Here is a 19,344-nt window from a genome sequence, read left to right as displayed (position 1 = left end):
CTTTAATGCTGGGTAATGATACAGATTTCAATTAGCTTCATTTGGGCATCTGGATGTTTAGAATCAAGATCATTCAGATGAAGATCTCAATTAATAGGTAAATAGATATATTTCCCCCCGATCTTTAGTCTCTAAAGGCAAGACACTACAGGCAAAAAGGTTTAATCTAAAATTGGCGTGTTTTTTTTTTTTTTTTTTTTTTTTTTTTTTTACACTTTTTCTGTTTGCATCCCTAGTGAAAAAACGTATACCAAAATGTATTTAAAATATATTTATTTCATAATAAGTATACTACAAATCAAATAACATATTTACTGACATATCGCTTCACACTGACATAAATATTATAAACTTTATTTGGAGTACGTTTTTAAACTTTATTTAAGCCTAAAATGTGTTTAAAGCCTAATATCAGTCTTTAAATACAAGATTTTTAAAGTGTACCAAAGTTTACTTGCAATAGTTCCACTTTAGCACAATCAAAAATTCTTAAGTACATCTTTAGTTGGACCTCAGCACTATTTCTGGATAACTAAAGTGCATTAAGTACAGAATTAGTTGTTCCAATTTGGCAAACTCTAAGTATATCAATTTAGTGTACCAACAGTATTTGGAGGTTATTTATATTAAGTACATAAATATGCAAATATATTTGTAGTATACTTAGCATAACATTTCAAATACTTATTTCAAATACATTTTGGTATATTTATTTTTCAATAGGGTTTCAATTACAATATAAGCTGTTTTATTAAAATGAGTTTTTCTCATGCACTGAGCCAGAATTGTCCACTTCAGAGCACTTTTACCACAGACTTTACAGTGTTATTCTCATCTATATTCTGAAGGTTTTTACAGTGTTTTTTTTTTTTTCATATATCATTCGCCTGATTTATTTATTAATGACAACTTTTTTTTCTGGCTTTATCATTGCAATGTTTGTAAATCCTCTCTGTAAAAACCTTTAACTCTGATATGTTAACAAAATGAAAATAATTTGAAGAAAGTGGCTTAATCCAATGTTCATCATTTAAATAACTTCTGGAAAGTTATAAACATTAGTGCATATGACTCATTTGCTTATATTTAACCATACTATTTCAAAAACATTCACATGTCTAATACAAAACAATTATCTTAATGTTCTGTGGTGGTTAATCGACTGTCTATAAGATTTTTTGTTTTGTTTAGTTTTTTACCTGTGGTGTCTTGCCTTGAAGTGTCTTTTTAAAACTCCACTTGTTCAGAGAAACACTCGCTCACCCAAACCTGCAATGCACAGGAAAAACAATTCCCAGACTAACACCGCGCTGTCAAATATCAGTTTATTCTTGAGTGTTTCATTACATTCAACTCATGTGTGCCTCCCCGATGTCTGCTTGGTGTGCCATTGTAACAGGACACAGTGAGTGATGTGTGCTTTTGTGTCTGTGAGAGATTCCCACACACGCTTGTGTCATTTCCCATTTATGACCTAATACCTCAGCTATGCAGAGTTCAGACTCTTCTCATCTGAGATGTTCAAATATATTTTACCTTTGGTACAATTACTGTGTCCGAGACGACAAAAATGTCCCTGCTGCAGAGCGAGACAGACAGATGTGGAGGCAGGAGTTGACGCTTGCATATTGTGCCAGTCTGGGGGGTCGTATAGGCCGTGCCCTCTGCAGCACTGTTTGATTCTGTCTGTCTGCATCTGGCCTACACACACACACACACACACACACACACACACACACACACACACACACACACACAGCCCTGCTTACTCCCACAAACATCATCTCATGTTTGCCCTCCAGACGATACACACACAAACACACAGACACACTTAATGAAGCAGAAGAAAAGTGTTTGCGCTGAATAGAGAGAGAGAGGGGTAATGAGAGAGCTGCTGCAGTGATAAAGCAAATGTCCTTCTCTGCTAATCTAGGAAGACTGGACAAGTGCCAGTGTTATGGCGGATATGTTTTTTAATAGTCTTTTGCATCTCCATTTATTTGCTTACTCCTGATAGGTTCAATCTAGACTGGTTGAAAAGTACGTGCACTTTCAACAGTGTATTACCCAGCACTGAGTCGTGTAAAGTAACTACATGGGTTAAGTCTAAAGGTAAGGTTTAGGTGTAGGTTCAGGGTGAGTACCCAGTTATTACTCAGTTAGTGTCATTATTATGTTCATTTGAAACCGGACTGTAAGTAAAGTGCTACCGGCAGTCTTAAACATTAAATTGCAACATTCTTAAAAAATGAAATATCATACTAGCATAACTGACGTCATATCAGTAAACATTCAGTTCTGCTCCTCCCAGTCTATATTCTTCATTGGAGAATATAGAAAGAGACTGGTTTAATTACTGACGCTGGTCCCTTTATTTTAACTTCAGTTTAGTTGCAGTTTAGTTCATCCCACATGAAGTATTTGAGTGGAGATAACATCCATTTCCATCATGTGGAACCTCTGTCCATGATTGAGTCAAGTTCAATCAGTTTATATATATATATATATATATATATATATATATATATATATATATATATATATATATATAAATAAATAAATAAATAAAAATATATATAGCCTATATATATATAAATATATATATATATATATATATATATATTATTATTATTATTATTATTTGAGTGAGGGCTAATGGAGCTTAAAAAATAGATCACATCAGTGGTGGAACAGGGGGCACTAATTTTTACCTCTTTTACCCTTATATACCTATATAAGTCCCTTTTAAGGGTTTTAGACCTTGTATTTTTATTTTTATTTTATTGTTTTAGTTGTATTGTTACATTCCTTTCATGCAGAGTAAGGTTGTGGCAAGTTCAGGGAAAAATCCAGAGAGGATTTAAGAAACATAAATAGAACAAAGCCGAAAACAAAAAATTGACAACTAGAGGAATACGAATACAATTTTGACGCTGTATATACAGAGAGATGTGATGAATAATTTTAAATGAGGAAATGCTGCCATCATGGGGTGACATTTGACATTACTGTTTAACTGTTGCATAACCGCTAAAACTGCTTCACCCACACCTTCACTAACTGTAATGTAAACACCTTCATTGTGCAATGTCTGCTTTACAGTCATCCATCATTTCATTTCAAAATCTGCACACCAAAATCACAACATGCCCACGTTGATGTTTTTAAATGGAAAAACATTTCCATACTCGTTTGACACATGGTTAATAGTATATTATGTATCACATTTATCCAAATATCACACTTGATTTGCTGTAATTGTATTATTATTCTAGGAATGGAGCAAATAAAAAAGCAGACAACAAAATAAATAAATATTAATGATACCCCCTCTCTTCTTTATCCACATTTGCCTTCTAAAGCCAAGTTCCTTTCATTTCACCACACTAACATAGGCCTACTTTTCACTTCTGCCAAGTTAAGAGGTAAAACATTTTTTACTAAAAATTACAGTTTGCCTAAGATACGTGTTCTTGAATGGAAATAACGTTTATGCATTGTCATTGGATTAGTACAGCTCTGTTTTAGCATGTTAGAATTAGCATTGTAAATAAGTTATTTCACACCCTCCATTCATTACACAACTTCAGGTGCACTGACTGAAACTCCCTAAAACACCCCACCCTGAATGAGCAAGTGGGGTCTGTCCCAGAACAGCCCAAGCTCAGTTTTACCTGTAGGTAGACTGGCAATCCAGCGACCTTGTTTGAAATATAATAATGCAAATCTTTGTTATTTTGTGGCAATTATGCATGATTAGCTTGAGTTTAAAAGTCACTGAGAAACCGGTTTAACCTGCAGAGCAAAGGGGGAAATAAGATTTTTGTTGACAAAGTTGACTTAAATATTTGTCCTTAAATTGTTCGTATATATGGTGCATTTATTGAGAAATAGTATTACAATTTAAAATAACTCTTTACTATTTTAATATATTAATTTAATCCTGTAATCAGTGGCACGTGATCCTTCAGAAATCATTCTAATATGCTGATTTGCTGCTCCAGACACGCGTCTTATTATTATCAATGTTGAAAACCATTGTGTTGTTTTTTATTTTTGTGGAAACCGTGACACATATTTTGGATTGATTTAAAACAGTTGATTTAAAAAAGATTTGTTTGTTTGAACTTTTGATTTATTTAATGTGTCAAACAGTGGACTTAAAAAAGATTTGTTTGTTTGTACTTTTGATTTATTTAATGTGTCCTAAATACAAGTACTACATTTCTATCAAAACATCTTACAGATCCCAAACTCTTGAACAAACTTCTATGCGAGACTGTTGTGTACATTATGTGTATGTTTGGAGTTAAACTCTCTGATTCTAAAACAATGTGCTTCTGAATAGTTCTTGTGAGCGTTCTCACCTAGCCGGTGTGTCAGGTATGTGTGTGTTTGTGCCAGGTGTGTGTTTGTGCCAGGTGTGTGTGTGTGTGTTTATGTATGTAGGTGTGATGACGAGGGCAGGGCTAACCGGGACAGCAGTCTCTGGTCAGGTGGAGTGCAGAGTGTCTGTGTGTGCATTTGTCTCTGTATCCGCTGGTGTGTTTATGTCTCTGCCGCTCTCTCCTGAGTCAGGCACTGAGGGCCATTCATCTGGGGAACATGTTCAGCTTGATCAAACTACGGCGTGTCTTCACCGTCCACCAGGTGCCCAAAGTAAGTTCCTTCATTTAACAAAACACAAAACTGATATTGTCTGATTTTAATAGTTTAAGGTATTCTTGAAGTAGATACACAGAAGGAAAGAATCACGAGATTTGTATTTTCTTTTATTACTGTGCAACCTGATGTGCAACATATCTGTAGCCAAACATATCATCATATTCATATCAATGCTTTGCGTTATTTTGTTGGCTTGACATTTTAGAAAGAGCTGGTTTGTCGGTAACGCTTTAGATTACAGCCCGGAAAGTGCTGCGTAATTAAAGCAATTTTGTAGTGTAACTTTCTGTAATTATAGTGTAAAGTACTTACATGTAAGTATAAGGGAACAATATGTAAAGTTTGGGGAATAAAGGGGTAACATAAAAATTATACTGTAAGTATAGAATTAGATGTACTTATTCTACTATTATGATACAAAAATCTAATATTTGGGAGCAATTTAGCAAGAACATACCGGTACACTGCGTATATTTTTGTAATAATGGTGTACCAATACATACTGTATAGGCTTTTTTTAAATTACAGGCGTAGATATGTATATCTACGCATTTATACAGTAATATTTTTAACAAAAGTGCACTGAAAACTCTAACTATTGCAAATTTTGCTTAAACATTGGGGAAAGATACTCTTGTTTCATGTAGTTACAGGGTAAGTACAGTAAAAATACATAAACAATCTAATTTCACTGATTCGGAAACCTTTATTTGAAAAACAACTTAATTAAAAAACGATTTACAACACTTATTTTTCGTTTAAAACTGCTTTTTTAAATCAACAATTAGTTTCAAAACTCTTGACAGAAAGTAGCACGTTTCTTCCCTCCTTTTTTCTATTGCTTGGCTTCTTCCTTTTGCTCCTCTTCTTCTTATTTCTTTCCACTGATGAATCTGAAGAAGAAATCATGTCTCTTGCTATTCTGTTTTATGTATTAAAAGAAAATGCAGTACACCCAGATATACGGTACGTACTCACCATTTACTGAGCAAAAAGCATAAACTGCAATAAATGTAGTAATCCATACAACCCCAATGGATGGATCAATGCCTTCTGAAGTGAAACGATCAGTGTTTGTAAGAAACATCACAATATTTTAACTTTTTTAACTCTATCGTTTCAGACCAACTGTAATAAGTTATTTTTCAAATAAAGGTTTCCGAGTCATGCAGTGATATTAGATTGTCTGTTTATTCCCCAAACTTTACATATTGTTCCCTTATACTTACATGTAAGTACTTTATAGGTATCACTATAATAACCGAAAGTTATGCTGTAAATGAATCTTAATTACGCAGTACTTTCCGGGCTGTAATCCAAAGCGTTACCGGTTTGTCTTTATCTTACTAAACGAGTTTTTTTTTTTACTCTTCCCATGGTAGGCATTTCATGAGGACAGTATCATCTCTGGATATCGACACCCTCGTAGTTCGGCCACAGACTGTGTGTTGAGTCTTTTTCAGCTGACCAATGAGACCCTCAATGTCTGGACACACTTTCTACCAACATGGTATGTTATCTCTCGTGCTTGCTTTCTCTCTATATGCATATCGTCCTCTCTTTGCCACTTTCTCAGTAAGGCTTTTACAATAAAACTTGTTATCTTATAACTCACAGACAATAGTATAAACTTACACAACCCTGGGTTCCATGGCAACAGTATTTAGATTGACTATGTGTGTGCGGTGTGCTGAGACTATCAGTAGTTTGAATAGAGAACCTCCACAGTGGATTCTCACGTCCCTCACGAGGGTTAACCCAGCTGAGAGTTCACCTTGGATGAACACATGAAGGTCTACCATCACTGTTAATGAGCTCCTGGGCCTGGCGTGGTTCTCACCAGAGCTTTCTCAGACGCAAACATGTCGAGATCTGCTTATGTCACCTTCGATTTTTTAACCTGTGTCAGTCTTTGTTGTAAACATGTTGGCATGGTAATTTACTATATTAGCTGTAATGGTCTGTTATAAGCTGTTATAAGGGATTTTTGCCCCTCGATAAATGCCTGCTTGCTGTCATTGCATTGCTTATTTTTCCAGACAATTCCATCCAGGTCTGTGAACGGAACTAAGATCATACAAAACCTTATTCGCTCATTAAGTTATTACATAACATTTTTCAATCCTGCCTCATGTTAACCGCTCTACAAAAAGTCACAGACATGCAAATGCTAACTTTATCCGTAATAAATGGAACACATTTAATAATGAATATTATATTGTTTTTATAAAATAAAAATGACATATCTTATAAACGTATACAATAAGATATTAGATCGTTTAAATATTCTTTTTAAATAACTACTCCGTATTGGCAAATTCCTGCATGATGAACTAATTTAAATCTTCTTTGAATAAAAGCATCTGCTAAAATATTAAATGTAAATGTAGTTCATAGCAAAAACACTTTGCACATTACTCGTCTATTTAAAGTATGCCATATCTCAAAGCTAACACATCCTCTGATCTCACACACAATGGTTAAATACACAGTCAACTGACAGTAAATCAATAGGACAAAACTTGGAATCTGTAACTTGACTCCGTGTTAATGTTTGGTTATATTAAACTCTCTGATCCCTTTCAAGCAAACAAGAGTAAATCAGAATTCATCACTTAAGAATCCTGAGATTTAAAAAATTAGATTTAGTACGACTTCATATAATATCACATTTTGTAGGGCAGGGCTGACATTGCTAAAGCTCTGATGCTCTTTGTTAAAAGGAAATGTTATGTTCACGTGGATATAGCAAACCCGTACAATTTTTATGTTTTTTTATTTCATAAAAAAGAAACCTCTTTGTGACTGCAATAAATATTTATTCATTTTTAATCTCTAATGACTGCGAGACAAAAGTGCAAGACAAAAGTTGACTGGGCTGGGAACACTGAATGTAAGGAGTCTGTGCCATCTGTATTAATCCTTATCTTTACTGTACCGTATAGAAAAAAGCTTTACCGGTGCTCTTTAGAGATTAAACAGAGACCTATAGAAACTGATAAGACTGTTTGTCAGATACATCCCTAGTAACAAACTCTATGAGCAAGTCAGGGCAAGTTAAATCTACTTGTTTCCCTAATCTTTTGTTCACTTGCTGCTAAGATATAGATTCTGTAGTTTTAATATCAGCTATCTGTGGAAACCATGCAAGGAATTGTCCGTCCAGTCTTTCTGTGGAAAAGAAAAGAGAAGTCAAAGGACTGAGAGCGGATATTTTTTAATCTCATGCGCAGAATGCCATCATTGTCTCATCCCATCTCTCTCTCTTTCTCCATCAGGTATTTTCTTTGGAAGTTGATGACAGTGTTGTTGATGGAGGATGTGTGGTATAATGAGTACACATGGCCTCTGCTGGTCTTCTTGTTCTCCTCCTGTGTGTATCTACTGGCCTCCAGCTGTGCCCACACCTTCAGTACCATGTCTACCCGCTCTCGCCATATCTGTTACTTCTTTGACTATGGAGCACTCAGCCTGTACAGTCTCGGTAAGAGAGGAACACACGGACACATTCAACACTATTGGTTCCTTGGCTTGTTACGGGAAATTTTGCCATAAAGACGAAGTTAAAAATTCAAGGTTGTGCACTGCATATATTTAAAAGACACAATGGATTTCTGACACATTTAACGCAAATACAATTTACATTACACAGCCATAAGTACATCAATTCTGTACATTATTTGAATGAACTGATAATAAAAATCCATCCAACACAGATAAACTAATTATTATTATAATTTTTGGCCAATAACTAATAAATGTAACACGTTTTGTGTAAATAAATAAAAAATAAAATGCTAGAAACTAAAATCAACCATTTTAACTCACAATGTTATAATGTACTGTGTGGAAAAATAGATAGTTATTATCTAAAGCTTGCCTAGATTTAAACTTCAAAAACTAATAATTTATTATTAAATTATTCGTTTTTAAAGTTTAAATTTAAGTGAGCTTTAGATTATGGCAAAAATTATAAATGATCTAAATGATAAAATGAGAATACACAATTAAATATAGAGATCAATTTGGAAATCTCTAATATCAGCCAATAACTGGCATGGTACTGACATACTGTATTTTTTGCATATCTAATCATTTTTAACAGAGTAATATTCATTTAATATGTCTATGAATAAATTCAATAGGTAAGTAATGTAGGCTACATACAGTAAGTACAATAGACAACTTGTGACTGCACTATTTGGAAGTTATTAACTAATAATAAGTATTTATGTGTATTAACAAACAATATTTTTTTTAAAGAATCACACTACAAATAAACACATTTTCACACATCATTACCAAATCATCCGCACCACACTGAGATGTATTTATGTGTTGTATGTTGATGCAGGTTCAGCGATCAGTTACTCTGCATATGTTTTTCCTGACTCATGGGTGAACAGCACATTTCATTGCTACTACATTCCTGTAGCTGTTCTAAACACCATCCTCTCAACCAGCATGGCCTGCTACTCCAGGTAAGGCTCCTCCTTGCTAACAAACATGCCACAAGTTACACAGATTACAGAAATCAGTTTGCATAATTGTTACGTATGTGTGGAACAAGCTCTAATAATCTTTACATCAATTAGGGTGAGATTATCAAATTTGAACAGGTACATTTATACTAAATACTACAAAAACACCCTGATTTGTCTAACACAATTTACATAATACAATTCAAAAACTTAATATATTGTGCAGGGACTAGGAAATATAATTGGTGAATCATTTTTGTCAATCTGTTTATTTAATTGAGGTGTCTGTACTAACCGATTCACTAGAAATATTCACTTCTAAGCGTCCGGAATAGTGTTTACTCTCTGAGGAGGTACTTTTCGTACTCATTAGTAAAAGAAAAAAGTCCACTGGATGCGCACTTCAAATTCTCGTACTGTTTGTACTTTGTTTACTGTTTAATGAATATGAATGTCGTCATACTACTTACCACATATTTTTCACCTACTGCAGTATGCAGTAATGTATGCATATTCGGATGCAGCCTATATATTAGAGAGGACTGTTTCCCTAAAATGAATCGACCTGAGACAGAGGAACGTTTAGATGAATGTTTTACTGTTTCCTCAGATCAGATATTAGCAATGTTGCGTTTGATCATACATTGGTACTTGTTGGATAAAGTTAAAAAGTTAAAGTATGAAAATAGCTTAATCATGCTACTGAAAAATGTAGTTAAGTTGGTGTACCTAGTAGTATCTCCCCAACACTGACGCAAATAGCACCCTGAAAGAAAATGCTCTACATTTTAAATAACAACATTATGTCTGTGCTACTACATATTAGTGTGTGAATACAAGGCTTGTTATACAGCATGGCAGCTTCATAGATTAATAATATTTTAATTTCCACTTTTTTGCTAAGGCTTGGCCTACCATTCGTACACTATAGCCATGACATCGATGAAAGGTAACATAATGAGTCAGAATTATCTGATGCTCGCTAATAAATTGTCTTAATCTGGCTATTTCTTTAAATGCTTTCTAACCCAATAAACAAAATGCTCTATTATCAATGGAAAACACTTCCACCACATTGTGTTAATAATGTGGTAATGTGTTATTCTGATATGAACAATCACCCACTTCTGTCTGCTACTATCAATTACATAACACCTCGCCTCTGACACTGAAACTGATGTTAGCATTAGTGAACATAAAAATATGTCTTTCACTTTCTACCTTTCAGATTCGTTGAGATACCGAGCCCAAGGCTGAGCAAGGTGTTTCGAATTCTTGCCTTTGCCTACCCTTACCTGTTTGACAACATTCCTCTATTCTACAGGGTAAGTTTCAGCATAGTGCACAGCACAAGTACAGACTGTAATTTTCAGCATACTGCACAGCACAAGTACATACTGTAAGTTTCAGCATAGTGAACAGTACAAGTACATACTGTAAGTTTCAGCATACTGCACAGCACAAGTACAGACTGTAAGTTTCAGCATAGTGCACAGTACAAGAACATACTGTAAGTTTCAGAATAGTGCACAGTACAAGTACAGATTGTAAGTTTCAGCATAGTGCACAGTACAAGTACATACTGTAAGTTTCAGCATAGTGCACAGTACAAGTACAGACTGTAAGTTTCAGCATAGTGCACAGTACAAGTACAGATTGTAAGTTTCAGCATAGTGCACAGTACAAGTACATACTGTAAGTTTCAGAATAGTGCACAGTACAAGTACAGACTGTAAGTTTCAGCATAGTGCAGAGTACAAGTACATACTGTAAGTTTCAGCATACTGCACAGTACAAGTACAGACTGTAAGTTTCAGCATACTGCACAGCACAAGTACATACTGTAAGTTTCAGCATAGTGCACAGTACAAGTACATACTGTAAGTTTCAGCATAGTGCACAGCACAAGTACAGACTGTAAGTTTCAGCATACTGCACAGCACAAGTACATACTGTAAGTTTCAGCATAGTGCACAGTACAAGTACATACTGTAAGTTTCAGCATACTGCACAGTACAAGTACATACTGTAAGTTTCAGCATACTGCACAGTACAAGTACATACTGTAAGTTTCAGCATACTGCACAGCACAAGTACAGACTGTAAGTTTCAGCATACTGCACAGCACAAGTACATACTGTAAGTTTCAGGATACTGCACAGTACAAGTACATACTGTAAGTTTCAGCATACTGCACAGTACAAGTACAGACTGTAAGTTTCAGCATACTGCACAGTACAAGCACATACTGTAAGTTTCAGCATACTGCACAGTACAAGTACAGACTGTAAGTTTCAGCATACTGCACAGTACAAGCACATACTGTAAGTTTCAGCATACTGCACAGTACAAGTACATACTGTAAGTTTCAGCATACTGCACAGTACAAGTACATACTGTAAGTTTCAGCATACTGCACAGCACAAGTACAGACTGTAAGTTTCAGCATACTGCACAGCACAAGTACATACTGTAAGTTTCAGGATACTGCACAGTACAAGTACATACTGTAAGTTTCAGCATACTGCACAGTACAAGTACAGACTGTAAGTTTCAGCATACTGCACAGTACAAGCACATACTGTAAGTTTCAGCATACTGCACAGTACAAGTACATACTGTAAGTTTCAGCATACTGCACAGTACAAGTACATACTGTAAGTTTCAGCATACTGCACAGTACAAGTACAGACTGTAAGTTTCAGCATACTGCACAGTACAAGCACATACTGTAAGTTTCAGCATACTGCACAGTAGCTACAAGTACATACTGTAAGTTTCAGCATACTGCACAGCACACGTACAGACTGTAAGTTTCAGCATACTGCACAGTACAAGTACATACTGTAAGTTTCAGCATACTGCACAGCACAAGTACAGACTGTAAGTTTCAGCATACTGCACAGCACAAGTACATACTGTAAGTTTCAGCATACTGCACAGTACAAGTACATACTGTAAGTTTCAGCATACTGCACAGCACAAGTACAGACTGTAAGTTTCAGCATACTGCACAGCACAAGTACATACTGTAAGTTTCAGCATACTGCACAGCACAAGTACATACTGTAAGTTTCAGCATAGTGCACAGTACAAGTACATACTGTAAGTTTCAGCATACTGCACAGCACAAGTACAGACTGTAAGTTTCAGCATACTGCACAGCACAAGTACATACTGTACGTTTCAGCATACTGCACAGTACAAGTACAAGTTTCAGCATACTGCACAGCACAAGTACAAGTTTCAGCATAGTGCACAGCACAAGTACAGACTGTAAGTTTCAGCATACTGCACAGCACAAGTACATACTGTAAGTTTCAGCATAGTGCACAGTACAAGTACATACTGTAAGTTTCAGCATACTGCACAGTACAAGTACAGACTGTAAGTTTCAGCATACTGCACAGCACAAGTACATACTGTAAGTTTCAGCATAGTGCACAGTACAAGTACATACTGTAAGTTTCAGCATAGTGCACAGTACAAGTACATACTGTACGTTTCAGCATACTGCACAGTACAAGTACAAGTTTCAGCATAGTGCACAGCACAAGTACAGACTGTAAGTTTCAGCATACTGCACAGCACAAGTACATACTGTAAGTTTCAGCATAGTGCACAGTACAAGTACATACTGTAAGTTTCAGCATACTGCACAGCACAAGTACAGACTGTAAGTTTCAGCATACTGCACAGCACAAGTACATACTGTAAGTTTCAACATACTGCACAGCACAAGTACAGACTGTAAGTTTCAGCATAGTGCACAGTACAAGTACATACTGTAAGTTTCAGCATAGTGCACAGTACAAGTACAGACTGTAAGTTTCAGCATAGTGCACAGTACAAGTACAGATTGTAAGTTTCAGCATAGTGCACAGTACAAGTACATACTGTAAGTTTCAGAATAGTGCACAGTACAAGTACAGACTGTAAGTTTCAGCATAGTGCAGAGTACAAGTACATACTGTAAGTTTCAGCATACTGCACAGTACAAGTACAGACTGTAAGTTTCAGCATACTGCACAGCACAAGTACATACTGTAAGTTTCAGCATAGTGCACAGTACAAGTACATACTGTAAGTTTCAGCATAGTGCACAGCACAAGTACAGACTGTAAGTTTCAGCATACTGCACAGCACAAGTACATACTGTAAGTTTCAGCATAGTGCACAGTACAAGTACATACTGTAAGTTTCAGCATACTGCACAGTACAAGTACATACTGTAAGTTTCAGCATACTGCACAGTACAAGTACATACTGTAAGTTTCAGCATACTGCACAGCACAAGTACAGACTGTAAGTTTCAGCATACTGCACAGCACAAGTACATACTGTAAGTTTCAGGATACTGCACAGTACAAGTACATACTGTAAGTTTCAGCATACTGCACAGTACAAGTACAGACTGTAAGTTTCAGCATACTGCACAGTACAAGCACATACTGTAAGTTTCAGCATACTGCACAGTACAAGTACATACTGTAAGTTTCAGCATACTGCACAGTACAAGTACATACTGTAAGTTTCAGCATACTGCACAGCACAAGTACAGACTGTAAGTTTCAGCATACTGCACAGCACAAGTACATACTGTAAGTTTCAGGATACTGCACAGTACAAGTACATACTGTAAGTTTCAGCATACTGCACAGTACAAGTACAGACTGTAAGTTTCAGCATACTGCACAGTACAAGCACATACTGTAAGTTTCAGCATACTGCACAGTACAAGTACATACTGTAAGTTTCAGCATACTGCACAGTACAAGTACATACTGTAAGTTTCAGCATACTGCACAGTACAAGTACAGACTGTAAGTTTCAGCATACTGCACAGTACAAGCACATACTGTAAGTTTCAGCATACTGCACAGTAGCTACAAGTACATACTGTAAGTTTCAGCATACTGCACAGCACACGTACAGACTGTAAGTTTCAGCATACTGCACAGTACAAGTACATACTGTAAGTTTCAGCATACTGCACAGCACAAGTACAGACTGTAAGTTTCAGCATACTGCACAGCACAAGTACATACTGTAAGTTTCAGCATACTGCACAGTACAAGTACATACTGTAAGTTTCAGCATACTGCACAGCACAAGTACAGACTGTAAGTTTCAGCATACTGCACAGCACAAGTACATACTGTAAGTTTCAGCATACTGCACAGCACAAGTACATACTGTAAGTTTCAGCATAGTGCACAGTACAAGTACATACTGTAAGTTTCAGCATACTGCACAGCACAAGTACAGACTGTAAGTTTCAGCATACTGCACAGCACAAGTACATACTGTACGTTTCAGCATACTGCACAGTACAAGTACAAGTTTCAGCATACTGCACAGCACAAGTACAAGTTTCAGCATAGTGCACAGCACAAGTACAGACTGTAAGTTTCAGCATACTGCACAGCACAAGTACATACTGTAAGTTTCAGCATAGTGCACAGTACAAGTACATACTGTAAGTTTCAGCATACTGCACAGTACAAGTACAGACTGTAAGTTTCAGCATACTGCACAGCACAAGTACATACTGTAAGTTTCAGCATAGTGCACAGTACAAGTACATACTGTAAGTTTCAGCATAGTGCACAGTACAAGTACATACTGTACGTTTCAGCATACTGCACAGTACAAGTACAAGTTTCAGCATAGTGCACAGCACAAGTACAGACTGTAAGTTTCAGCATACTGCACAGCACAAGTACATACTGTAAGTTTCAGCATAGTGCACAGTACAAGTACATACTGTAAGTTTCAGCATACTGCACAGCACAAGTACAGACTGTAAGTTTCAGCATACTGCACAGCACAAGTACATACTGTAAGTTTCAACATACTGCACAGCACAAGTACAGACTGTAAGTTTCAGCATACTGCACAGCACAAGTACATACTGTAAGTTTCAGCATACTGCACAGCACAAGTACATACTGTAAGTTTCAGCATAAGTTTCAGCATACTGGATTTTATAGGTTAAAGTCCAGAATTCTGCCTATCATTTTTCATATATATATTTTAAATATACTACAGTGCAAGTGATGTTTATGCATGTTACATATTTATAGTTTAAAGTGAATATGTATACACTTCATGGTGTGACCAGTAATTATTTTTGTGTTGCCTCTTTCCAGTTGTTTCTGTGTGTAGGTGAGGGTTGCACTGATAATGAAGCAAACTCCATTCATGTTACCCATATATTCTTTGCATTTCTAACCGCCTTCCTGTTTGCAACCCACTTACCTGAGAGACTGGCACCTGGACGCTTTGACTACATAGGTATATAATATGTTGTACAGCGTATATATCTGTGCTGTGTATTTGTGTATATTTCATACATTATCTCTTTAAGAAGACCCTACAGGTGTGAACTTGATTACCGAGGGCTTTTAAGTTTAAGTTTACAAAGAAAGTTCAGAAACCATACTCAAAGCTGCAGTCGGCAAGTCTGGCAGATTGAGGGGACTTTAATGTTTAATTTTTAATGTTTACAACTCTCATGCCCCTCCCCCACTACCGTGAGCAGAGCAGAGCACCCTCCCATTGAGTTTGTGCTCGTCAGTGCGTGTGTACCAGATTTTCTGTGAACGTGCCCGTCTCTTCAGCGTCAAATTTTCTTTTCTTTGGTTGTTTTGGACCTCCTAGCTCTGGTTGTTAACTGAGGAATTGGAAACTTCGATTTTCTCTCCGCCATCACGCTTCGTACAATCCAACACACCTGCGAACTTCAGGCGTGTGCATGTGATATAGTAACGTGCGCGAGAGGGAAGGGGGGATCTGTGGCGTGTGCACGAACTGTGATTGACAGTCAGATCTCACACCCCCCTGCGCTGACTGGACCAGAAGAACCGGGAGCGGTGGATTTTTGCTAAACAAATAACAGTCGGAGCATTGTGTCGGTTTCAGTGAATATGATCAAAAAAATCTTGCCGACTTCAGCTTTAAATCAGTAGTATGGAACTTTTGCTTCTCTATCGCCATCTCTGTTTGAAACATCAAATTGCAAAAAAACATGCTAATATTTACCCTCATTTTAGCACGGGCTCTGTCGCTTTCCCTTTTTGACTGCAGGCTCTCTGCAGTTCGCAGTTTCTTGGTTTTGACAACAGAGTATTAACCATATGTCAACAATGATTATTGTTTAGACCTTTCTATTAAAAGCAGCCATGAAGTTTATATCTGAAACAACTGCATCCTCACACGCCATTTAGTACTCAGGTCTTTTTTTTTCTGTAAACAAGATGTGACGTAACCACACCAAGGCAAATTACCTCAGACAAAATCAGACAGACAGCTTAAATTATAAATATTTTTTATAAGCTCACTGTTGTGAATCAGGGTAAGCTAGAGAGACAGTTTCGAACACCTATGTCGTATGTGCTTGCTCAATAACTGATTTTTGTTATTTGTTAACCAAAAAAAGTTACATATTGCAGCTTTATTTCAAGAAAATTACTATTTAACACAGGTCCACAGGTATTTCTTCATCATATCTTCATTCAGTGTTTCTCATGTGAATGGCTCTCTTCTGACCCCTACAGGCCACAGTCATCAGCTGTTCCACATTTGTGGACTAATTGCAACACACTTCCAGATGAAGGCCCTTGAAACTGACATGGTGCTTAGACAGTCACAGCTGCTGACCACTGCTCCACCTATTACCTTTAACAACACAATTGGAGCAGCTCTGGTCTCTGTGTGCATCAGTCTGGGGATCATATATCTACATTTTCTACCTCTACTGTACAGCCACCCAGAAACACACCCAACAAAAAATGAAGGAAAGAAACGCAAGCACTAAAAAGGAGTCTCTGAAAGATTCATTGCAGTCTTGCACAAGTTACAAAGTTATTATAAAAAAATATCTAGGACACTCTTACTAGATATTACATTATTAAAATCCTCAAGAGGAGTTTGTATGTTTACTGAAGGTATGCAACCTGAGATCGCAAAGAGTAATGAATGTGTTAACTGCATGAACACTACTTCTCAGGGGAGAGCAAAAAAGGCACTGAATCTTGGGAAGATGTCATAGTGGTCTAATTTTTTATGGTGTAAATACACTCACTGAATGAATGAACAATCATGATTAAGTTTACAGTATCGAACTCGAAAATGTAAATGTAGACTAAATTCAACACAAACATTCTAATGTATGTAAATGATTCAATAACCTATGGTGGGTTCAAATTGGTGAAGTGAATCGGTTCATTTAAATGAATTGTCCGTCCTACTAAGCTGTATATGAAAGAGAGGATGGGTTGGGATGACCTGATTCACTAGAATGAAACAAACTCTCCTATGACATTAACTGTTTTTACTAGAATAAATCAGACTTAGGAATTAGAGAGAAGGAACATTTAGGTGGGTCCGTTTTTTTATTATTATTATTATTTTTTACATTAAAACAGTGATGTAGTTTTAGGTCTTAATCTCAGGAAATGCAGTATATTAGGTCAATGGGAGGCTGTGTTCAACCTGGTCCTGTTTCTTTTATGATGTACAGACAAACACTCGTATACTCAGATCACAGACCTCAACAAATGAACTAACACTGTTGTAAAAAAAAGGTAGCAATGTGCAGAGTCTGCCAAAGTCCACCACAGTGACAACCATGATTTATCATACTTATTTCTTTTTTGTAAAACTGCATTATATTTTACGCGGTATCAACAAAATATTGTATGGGGTGTATTACATACCATCAGGTCACGCATTGTGTAGCCAAATCAAAACTATTTATTGTTTCCAAAATTCTTTAAAATAAAATATTTATTTCTTATCAGCCGATAGTCCTGTTTTTATTCCTAATTGAGACCTATGAGATACCTAGAAGGCGACGCAAAGAGAAGTATATTTTATATACACTGCCCTCTACAGCCTGCAAGTAGCAATAAACATGTTCTGAGTTGAAAAGTGAGATATAAAAGTGTGACAGGCTTGTCAGGGTAAGTTTATGTATATAAAGGCTTATTTGTTTATCATGTCATACTGTATTTTCTTACCAATGGGGACACGTTTGATAATGAACAGCCCTTCTCAGTATATATGCGAAATTTACTAGGTTAAAGTACACAATGTAGTCCATCATTTGCCAATTTCTTTCACTTTACACAATAGAACAGACAGATAACAATACAAAGCATACATAACAAACTGGATATATAAAAAAAGGTTAAAACAATCAAGTAAAAGGTAACCTGTATTTTTAGATAAGTTTTAAAAATGCATAAATTCTGTGCATCTCTAATATTAGAAGAAAGTGTGTTCCAGAGTCTAGGAGCATAGAAAGCTCACTGCAGAGTCAAATGACGTCCAGCTCCTCCTCTCTGGACGTCTAATGGGGTGGAAGCATAGAGTTGTGGGTAGGATTAGGGTGTGGTTGGATATTCTAGCTCCACCCATCAGGCCCAAATTGCATACGCTCCTCCTCACTGGACGTCTATCAAGGGGGAGCTAGACATAAGCTCCATCCATTTTCTCTGCAGGCCTGACTCTACAGATCGCAAGCGTGTCTGTGGAACAAAAGACCAGCTGCAAATGACACTTGGGAGTATATAAAATGAAAAGGGTACACAGAGACAGAGGGGCTAGACTATGCAATGCCTTATATGCAAGCATAAGAATTTTAAAATCAACATGGAAACTGACCAAGGGCCAGTGCAAGGAGTTTGGAAATTGGAGTGATATTCTCATTTGTCCTGACTCCAGCCAGGATCATAGCGAATTTTGCACACATAGCAATTTGTAAACTGTTGTTTTATGGACCCCTGCAAGAAGTGCGTTGTAGTAGTCAATGGTAGAAAAAACAAAAGCATTGATAAGCCTTTCAGCCACAGTAAAGGATAGCATAGGGCATAATAGCAATATTTCTGAGATGAAAATTAATGTCTTAATTTTACACATATAGATCAAAAGACAAACTCGAGTCAAGTATCCTACATTTTTTTATTTAGTTTGAAACTCCAAAACAGACCCATCCACGTTTAATATTAGTGACCTAGCATTACAAAGCTGATGAGGAGGAGAGCCAATGAGCATAACCTTAGTCTTATGAGTCTTAAGATACAGAAAATGTTGGGTCTTAAATATTTCTCAGAAATGCAGTGTGAGAGAAAAGAAACATCCACATTTTGAACAGGCTTTGAGTGGACACAAATCTGAGTATAGTCTGTGTAAA

General features: G+C 36.5%; 1 protein-coding gene across 2 annotated transcripts; it reads left to right on the top strand.

The window, feature by feature from the left end:
• The first annotated feature begins 4,499 nt into the window (after positions 1-4,499).
• paqr5b (progestin and adipoQ receptor family member Vb) lies at positions 4,500-17,949 on the top strand. 2 transcript variants are annotated; one of them, XM_079599026.1, is made up of 8 exons: positions 4,500-4,659; positions 6,048-6,175; positions 7,944-8,149; positions 9,020-9,146; positions 10,051-10,095; positions 10,375-10,471; positions 15,299-15,443; positions 16,706-17,949. In XM_079599026.1, the coding sequence occupies exons 1-8, from the start codon at positions 4,606-4,608 to the stop codon at positions 16,963-16,965; spliced, it is 1,062 nt and encodes a 353-aa protein (XP_079455152.1). In that variant the 5' UTR covers positions 4,500-4,605; the 3' UTR covers positions 16,966-17,949. The 2 variants fall into 2 exon arrangements, with proteins under 2 accessions (XP_079455152.1, XP_079455153.1); XM_079599027.1 differs by lacking the exon at positions 10,051-10,095.
• Positions 17,950-19,344: the final 1,395 nt, after the last annotated feature.

Source organism: Phoxinus phoxinus, assembly GCF_949152265.1.
Source record: "Phoxinus phoxinus genome assembly, chromosome: 2".
Lineage (NCBI taxonomy): Eukaryota > Metazoa > Chordata > Actinopteri > Cypriniformes > Leuciscidae > Phoxinus > Phoxinus phoxinus.
The sequence above is the reverse complement of the archived record's forward strand: the minus strand, read 5'-3'. Positions and strand labels throughout refer to the sequence as shown.